We start from the raw sequence: 9,373 nt of genomic DNA on the forward strand, positions 1-9,373 counted from the left end.
GAAGTTGCATGTTTAGTCTTTTTGGTCCCTCTCTGTAAAGCACTGCGCATGGGAAAGTGCTTATTTGTTTAAACATATTTTATGAAGGAGTCTTTACAGAAGGGGGCCAGAAAAGTGTGCAACATTCGGCTTATACAACAAAAACAAATATCCAAAATGTAAACATAGTAAGCACATAGTTTACTGTTGCCATGGTGTTCAGCAGGTAAACACGGTGAACACATTGTTTACCGTTGCCATGGTGTTCAGCGCCACAGACGGCGCACGAGCACTCAGCATAGTCGAGCCGTGCAGGTATATATTTATCAAATATATTTGTCCAGTTAAGCCCCCCCCATCTTCCCCACCCTCCTTTTTTTCCCAGCACCCCTCATTGAGAATGCGTTCCCGTGGCATGTGTGTGTGTGTGCCCTCCTAACAGCTCCGTCTGTAAAGGGGGGCGTGTGGTAAACAGGCCTGTGTTGGATTTAGTTTAGTAAATGAAGAAAACATCACGTGAAAAATGGCCTCACGGCCTAAAAACGTCCACGATTAGAAACGTCCTCATATGTTAAACGCCGTCGTCTCGTTGGTCACAGAGGAGCTCTCCTCTAGCGTCTCTCCAGAGCCCAGACGGAGACGAGGGATGGGCTGTGTGTCTGTAAGTGCTTTGCGGGGGAGAAATCTCCACCCTCCTTCTAGAACAGTCTCGCCTCATCTCAGGGCCCCGCCTCGACCGCCGATCTGAGCTTCGGAGGTCAAAGGTCGCGGCTCTCCCTCGCGTCGTCACTCGTGCAGCAGCTCCTGCAGACAGTTGGGGGACTTGAAGATCTCGGGGACCTCGCTGTCCAGCTTGCAGATGACCTTGTAGATGGCCTTCTTCCAGGACGGGTCCACGTCTTTGCCCGCCACGATGGCGTTGAAGAACTCCCTCAGCGTGACCAGGGCCACCTCCAGGAACCGCTCTGGAACCTGAGGGGACAGGGAGGCAGAGGCAGGTTTAATAACGTTATATATCAGACAGACAGACAGATAGACAGAGAGAGAGAGTGAGAGAGAGAGAGAGTAAGAGACAGATGGACAGATACATACAGACAGGTGGACGGGTGGGGTGACGGACGGACGGACAGACAGACTGAGACAGACGGACAGACAGATGGACAGATAAGACAGACACAGACACAGAGGCTTATCTGACTCAATGGATGTAGGTTTTGCGGACAAGCCTCGTCATTCGTTTATTACTGCCCAATCAGTGGCACCGATTCATGTGGTCAGCCAATCCAGACTACGTGAAACCACAACAACAACTGGTCCGCCGAAGTCCATTGTGATTGGTTTAAAGAAATAGTGTTTTCCCCCCTCTCTCCCCCAAAATGGCAATTTGTCCAGCCAGACCTTTCTCCAGGCTGGCACAGCGTAAACAAAGTGTGGAGAGAGGTCTGGCTATGTGAGACTACAGAGAGACAGACAGACAGACACTAGGTGTGTGTGGGAAACTGTTACTCAGGTTACCTGCCTAGTTCCTATTTTACACCCCACTTCCTCTATGTGTGTGTGTGTGTGTGTGTGCGTGTGTGTGTGTGTGTGTGTGCACATTTGAGTACATGTATACTTCTGCAAACACAGGGTGTAGACTGAGATGAATTGAGAGGTAGTTATTTTACAGTACATGCACTCATCCACACACGCACACACACACACACACACACACGAAGATTGCATTCCTATTGCGTATCTTACAGGTAAACACCGAAAGCCAAAACTCAACTTAATGGCAGTGAGGGAAGGACAGAGGGACACACACACACAAACGTTTTTCATTCTATTTTCTCCCCTTCCTCCTGGGGCAAGATCACACAGACACTAAACAACCTCTGCTGAGGACTATCCCTCCTTCTCTCTCTCTCTCTCTGCTGAGGACTATCCCTCCTTCCCTCTCTCTCTCTGCTGAGGACTATCCCTCCTTCTCTCTCTCTCTCTGCTGAGGACTATCCCTCTCTCTCTTTCTGTCTCTCTGTCTCTATCCCCTCTCTCTTTCTGCTGAGAACTATCTCTCCTCTAAGTCTCTCCCTCTTTCTGTTGTGGACTATCCCTCCTCCTCTCTCCCCTTCTCTTCCTCCCTCTTTCTCCTCCGCCCCTCCCCTCTCTTTCCCTCTCTGTCTCTCTCACTCTCTCTGTCACTCCCTCTCTTCTCTCCATCTCTCTCTCTCTCCATCTCTCTCTCTCTCTCTCCGTGTGTGATAGTGCTGACTCTTCCTGGCTCCACTGGTACAGCTGGAGGAGCTGGTCACAGTAAAACGTCTGACAAGGCATCAACACGCGCGCACACACACACACACACACACACAAAGGCCAGCCGAGCGCCGTCTGTGTCTCGGAGACCCCGTCACGCATGGCAGGACAAGCCAAGGTTAGCCACCACACACACACACACACACACACACACACACACAGAACCTAAATGAGTCCCCCGACCTTCAAGCCCCCGCCCCCCCCCAACCCCCCCCTTCTCCTTCGCCCCCCGTTACCCAGCCTCCAGAGACAACAGTTATTTTGATGAGGCCCTCCGTCACTGTCCAAGTACACACACACACACCCAAACAAACACACGTACACACACACCCACCCAAAAAAAAAACACACACGTACACACACGCACACACACACACTTCCCACTTACACTATACTAAGTATTTTCACTCTACAGCCTGATAAACGCTACATGGCAACATGATCTGGTGTCCTGCTGAAGCTCCTCTACGCTCCGGCACTAGAACGTCAAAATGCTGACTGCACAGACGGGACCACACCAAGGAGAAAAGGGTATTGGTATTTCAAATCTTTTAGACGAGAGAGAGAGAGAGAGAGAGGATAGCTGGTGTTGAGAGAGAAAGGGAGAAAGAGAGAGGGAGAGAGAAAGAGACAGAGAGAGAGAGTTATTCCTGTCACCAAGCCTGTTGTCTGGTCTGCTGACTGTGACCAGAGGCTTTAACTCTTTGTCACCTCGTCTCATTGTGGTGACCCTCAGCTGTTGTTGGCCTTTTGTTAGGGCTCCCTCTTTCTCTCTCTCCCTCTATCTCTCTCTCTCTCTGTCCCTCTCTCTCTTTCTCAACCCCGCCCCACAGAGTCTGTATCTAATATACAATTATCTAGAATTCTTTTAAAAAGAAACCGACTTCAATATTTGCACTTCGGGTGGATCTGCAATTGAGAGAATGCCCTCCTACAAGCACCTTGGGATTTTAATTGATCAAAAATTGTTTTTCAAAATGCATGTCGATGAGCTACTGTAACTAAAACGTTATGAGAAATAGATATAGTTTATAGAAATAGATCATGTTTTGTATGTGATAATAGAAAGCTCTTAGTACAGTCTACTTTCCTGTCAGTACTTGACTATGGCGACTATCAGCTCAACACTGTTTATTATTGTTCATCATTGAGCACTTGCTTTAATTACTGGTGACCATAGACAGACATCTTAAGATAAGTATTTGTCCCATTCTTCTCTGCAGATCCTCTCAGGTCTGTCAGGTTAGATGGTGAGCACAGCTATTTTCAGGTCTTTCCAGAGATGTTCAATTGGGTTCAAGTCTGGGCTCTGGCTGAGCCACCCAAGGACATTCACAGACTTGTCCCGAAGCCACTCCTTTGTTATCTTGGCTGTGTGCTTCAGGTCGTTGTCCTGTTGGAAGGTGAACCTTCGCCCCAGTCTGAGTTCCAGAGCAGGTTTTCATCAAGGATCTCTCTGTATATTGATGCATTCATCTTTCCCTTTATCTGGACTAGTCGCCCAGTTCCTGCTGCTGAAAAACATCCCCACAGCATGATGCTGCCACCACCATGCTTCACCGTAGGGATGTTATTGGCCAGGTGATGAGCGGTGCCTGGTTTCCTCCAGACGTGACACTTGGCATTCAGGTCAAACAGTTCAATCATGGTTTCATCAGACCAGAGAATTTTGTTTCTTATTGTCCGTCTGGCCACTCTACCATGAAGGCCTGATTGGAGGAGTGCTGTAGATGGTTGTTCTTCCGAAGGTTCTCCCATCTCCACAGAGGAACGCTGGAGCTCTGCCAGAGTGACCATCGGGTTCTTGGTCACCTCCCTGACCAAGGCCCTTCTCCCCCGATTACTCAGTTTGGCCGAGCGGCCAGCTCTAGGAAGAGTCCTGGTGGTTCTTAACTTCTTCCATTAATGAATGAAGCCACTGTGCTCTTCAGGACCTTCAATGCTGCAGAATTTTTTACACCCTTCCCCAGATCTGTGCCTTGATTCAATGCTGCAGAATTTTTTACACCCTTCCCCAGATCTGTGCCTTGATACAATGCTGTCTCAGAGGTCTACAGACAATTCGTTTGACTTCATGTCTTGGTTTCTACTCTGACATGCACTGTCAACGGTGGGAGCTTATATAAACAGGTGTGTGCCTTTCAAAATCATGTCCAATCAATTGAATTTACCACAGGTGGACTCCAAACAAGTTGTAGAAACATCTCAAGGATGATCAGTGAAAACAGGATGCACCTGAGCTCAATTTTGAGTATCATAGCATAGGGAGTGAATACTTATATAAGCTACATGTGATATATATATCCTGAAACAGTTTTTTTCACTTTGTCATTATAGTGTATTGTGTGTAGATTGATGAGGAAAAAAAAATACTTTAATCCATTTTGGAATAAGGCTGCAACATAGCAAAATGTGGAAGAAGTGAAGTGGTGTACTTTCCGGATGCACTGTACATAGAGAATATACATAGTATGTATATTATGTATATATTATATATGTAATAATAATAATAATAATAATATATAATGAGCTTCAAGAGATTCATTGGGCAAATTGAAGAATGCTATACAGTCGAGGTCTGCGCATGTTTTAAATAATGTTGTCTTGACGTTTATCAGCTTGCATATGTAAAATGTATTGATGTATAATGTTTTTGTATTGTTTTATGATTTAGAAATACTGTGTATAAATGCTTTGTAGCCTGGGCACCATCGCAAATGAGACATTGGGTGCGTTAAGTAGCTGCTTAACGCACCCATTGGTCTCAGTGAGGGTGCGTTAAGTAGCTGAGCGCTCAGTCAGCGATCAGTGATCAGAATTCACGGGTTGCTCAGTTACGCTCAGACTGATCTGCTCAGACCACAAGTGAGCAGTTTTGAACTATGATCTGTTTGAGCCAAACACCACGTCATAATCATCACCTGAGCAAAAAAAAAACAGGGGCGTGTTTTAGCTTGGGAATCGTTGGGACGCTGCTCGCTAATCATGATTGACAACAGGTGAAAACTTCTCGTCTCCTAGCAACTCAGTGCTCGGTTAGAGCAGACCGTTAAGTGTTTTTAAAAACCGCTCAGCGCTTAGAGTGAGCATTTGCTCACTGAGCGCTCAGCTACTTAACGCACCCATTGGTCTCTGTGAGTTCCATAAATTAAGGTTAAATAAAAAACAAAAACAGAGCAGTGAAACTTTGTATTGGGCCAGTGAGATGAGTAGCCTGCTATTCTCACACACACTTAACCAGGTCTGATCACTGACTCGCTCTGGGCTTCAGACCTGACAACCATTAAAAAATAAAATAATGAAGCACTTGAGGTCGTGCTTTACCTTTACCTTTACAGGGGTACTTGTTTATTGGTGCGGCTGAGCTGCGGCCGGAGGCACGAGAGCGCAGCTCAATCCCAGTGTGCAGTCGGAACAAGCTGTTGGATAAAATCTAGTTGAAGTGTGTCTTTGTATTGTTTTTTTATTTTTATTTGATTAAATATGGGGCCAAATGAATGTATTTTTTCCACTGCTCAAAATACCTTATTTTTTGTCTATTTGGTTTACGAGTAATTTGGGAATGATCTTAGAATGAATCCTGTCCACACAAACACAGTTATTAAAAAAATGTCCACACATCTCTCCAAAAACAGCTGTCTCGGCTTTCGCTGGCTCGTTCTGTCCACCCTGTTCTGTTACCCCCATGGTAACGAGGCACAACAACAACAACAACAACAATGGCTCATTGAGGAAATGAGGAGTCATGTGTGGACTGATGATGAATTGGAGTTATTCCTGAGTATAATTCTTGAAAGAAAATAAAGTTAGTAAAACTCAAGAAAACGTGGACTGGGAGTGTTGCCAATCCAAATATACTGAAATCCTAGATCTTTTTCTAGAAAAGTACCCTACTGAGATGTCAACTGGGTTTACTCATTACAAGGAGGACATACTGTATATATATTTTTCAGAATTGAAGGTGTACGTTTTCAGTTGGGTTTGCGTCCCAGTAGTCTTATTTCATAATTGGGCCCCAAATTTCCTAAAAGCCTGGGTTCAATGAGATTACTCTCTCTCTCTCTCTCTCTCTCTCTCCTCTCAAACACACACACACTGTTGCAAGATATATTTACTAGGCTGCATAATTGTCTGTAACTCTCTCTGACACACACACACACACACACACACATGCACACAGCTCTGTCTCTCCTCCAGATGCACAGACCTGACTGTTCGTAAATCAGCCCAATAAAGAGATCTAAATTAGGCCATCGATACAGATGGTTTTATCTGTCTCCCTGTCCGCCTGCCTGACCAGCCTTGCCAGTGTGTGTGTGTGGGTGCGTGTGTGTGTGTGTGTATGTGTGTGTGTGTGTGGTTTTCTCTTGGCTCAGTTCTTTTCTCTTTTACCTTGTTGCCAGGAAGGAGACCGAGGGAGAGAGAGAGAGAGAGCGAGAGAGAGAGAGAGAGAGAAAGAAATATATATATATATATATATAGAGAGAGAGAGAGAGAGAGAGAGAGAGAGGGAGAGAGAGAGAGTTTGTTCACCCTGTGTGTTTCCTTCTACTACCACACGGCCACTGTTTGGTGAGTAAATATTGATCAAGCAGGACTTTCCCGACCTGATAAGCACACACACGCACGCACGCACGCACACACACACAGACACACACACACACGTGCCAAGAAGCAGGGGAGGTTTAGGGGGTCTGGGGGGACAAGCAGCCAAGATGAAGACATGAGCCCGTAAAGCTTTCAATCTCTGGGAAGCCCTGCCCCTCCCCCACTCCTCCTCCTCACCTCCTCCTCTCCCCCTCTCCTCCCCATTTCTAGATTTCCCTGGCTATCACTTGGCTGCTCTCTGCTCTTCTCTTCGCCTGGCTCTCTCCTCCTCTCCTCTGCTGGCTCTCTCCTCCTCTCCTCTCCTGGCTCTCTCCTCCTCTCCTCTCCTGGCCATCCCTCTTTCCTCCGTGGGGATCGCTGTCTGAGTGCCTGTCTCTGTCTGGGATAGCAGCTTCTCTCTTCTCTTTCCATCTCTTTCTCTCCATCTCTCTCTTTCCATCTCTCTCTCCATTTCTATCTCTTTCTCTCTCTCTCAATCTCTCCATCGCTCTCTCCATCTCTCTGCTCTATATTGTTATTTTATATATATATTCTTAGCTTATCCTTTTTTTGCACTAGCATTGTGCACTCGCTCTTTGCACTGTCCTGTCTTTGCACTGTCCTGTCTTGTCCCTGCACCCTGTCCAATGTTGTCTCCATGTTATGCACCACGACCGAAAGCAAATTCCTAGTACGTTGAAAAACTGCATGGCAATAAAGGGATTGTGATTGTGATTCTCTCTCTCCCTCCTCCTGTTCTCAGTAAATCAGACAGAGATCGGACTATTCCAGTTCCATGCTTCACCGGACAGCAGCTCAGAGCTGAGGACACCTCTCATATTACCCTTACCCAGGGGCACACACACGCACACACACGCGCGCACACACACACACACACACACACACACACACACACACACACACACACACACACGCTTAAGAAATCACTGTGTAAACACCATATGCCTGGTTCTCAAGGCATAAGACTCTTGTTTGTCTAGGAGCCCAGTAGAAAGCTTCTCTCTCTCTCTAACCCCCCTCTCTCTGTCTATGCTTCCTCCTCCTCTCTCTCTCCTCTCTCTTTCTCTCTCTCTCTCTCTCTCTGTCTCTCCTCTCTCTTTCTTTCTCCCTCTCAATTCAATTCAAAGAGCTTTATTGACATGGGAAACTTACATTTCCATTGCCAAAGCAAACATCACAAAAAGTTACAAAAATGTTCAAATATACATGTAAATACAAATATGTGAATTGAGTAAGGGTAATAAGGATAATATTTACTAATTATATTACATACAGGTAATGTTTACTAATACATTTGAACTTTAATTAACTTTAATTAACTTTTAAATTTGTATGTATAGTGTGTATACTACGGAAGAGCATTAGGACCAACAGCTGAGTTTTTCTTTTTTTAAGTCAGAATTTCTGAGAAAAAAACTCGGAATTTCTGAGAAAAAAGTCAGAAATAACTTCTGAGAAAAAAGTCAGAATTTCTGACTTTAAACTAAGAAGTAAAAAAAAAAAAAAAAAAAACTGTTGTTGGCCCTAATGCTCTTCTGTAGTATACACAGTACACACGCCTTGTTGATGAGTCTGATGGGAAACAAGCAGTTTTTGTGGCTTGAGGCCAAATAGCATTTTCTCTGGTATTTGGTAGATTATCTCAGTTTGGTGTTTGTCTCATTTTGTAAAATCTTGGTTTGCAAGTGGACCCCTGACCTCGCAACCATGAAGGGAAATGGGTTCTATGACAGTCTAGTATTTTTAGCCAGATTAAGATTGGGATGTCCAACTTGATGTTCCTTTTGATGGAGTAGAAAGCCCTAGCCTTGTCTCTCAGGTCACTCACTGCCTTGTTGAAGTTTCCTGTGGTGTTCATGTTTAGGCCAAGGTAGGTATAGTTTTGTGGTGACCATATCTACAGTAGAAAGAATTTATATTTGTTGTGCTGGAGGCTGGCTCTTTTTTTTGAATATCATAATCTTTGTCTTGGTAAGATTCACTGGCAAGGCCCAGGTCTGTTGCAGCCAGGTCATCTGCACACAGTAAGCATGTAACTTCTGTCTCTACCAGGGGGCCGGGGGTGTAGACTGTTCCAATGCCTCTGACAATTCAACAACGTATCTGTTGAAGAGGGTCGGACTCAAGCGCATCCCTGTCTGACTCCCCGGCTTTGGAGGAAGAAGTCTGTGTGTTTTGCTAATCTTAAAAGTTTACTTTTTGTTAGTGTACATACAGTTGCTGATGTCATAGGTTTTTTCTCCAACACCACTTTCCAATACTTTGTACAGCAAACCTTCATGCCAGATTGAATGAAAGGCTTTTTAGAAATCAACAAAGCAGGAGAATAATTTGCTTTTCTTTTTGTTTATTTGGATGTCAATTAGGGTGCTGAAGGTGAAAATATGGTCTGTTGTACAATAATTTCACAGAAAGCCAATTTGGGATTTGCCCAGGACACTGTTTTCAGTGAGGAAATGTAGGAGTCTGTGGTTGATGATCATATACAGTG

At 45.2% G+C, this 9,373-nt stretch overlaps 1 protein-coding gene across 1 annotated transcript in view; it reads right to left on the bottom strand.

Annotated features, from left to right (window-relative positions):
• Nucleotides 1–380: 380 nt before the first annotated feature.
• Nucleotides 381–9,373, bottom strand: part of prox1a (prospero homeobox 1a) — a 31,810-nt gene continuing 22,817 nt past the window's right edge. The window contains 1 exon segment of the mRNA XM_084454139.1: nucleotides 381–951. Within this exon segment, the coding sequence (XP_084310265.1) occupies nucleotides 766–951 (186 nt within the window). The 3' untranslated portion in view covers nucleotides 381–765.

This window comes from Borostomias antarcticus, assembly GCF_949987555.1.
Source record: "Borostomias antarcticus genome assembly, chromosome: 19".
Taxonomy (NCBI): domain Eukaryota; kingdom Metazoa; phylum Chordata; class Actinopteri; order Stomiiformes; family Stomiidae; genus Borostomias; species Borostomias antarcticus.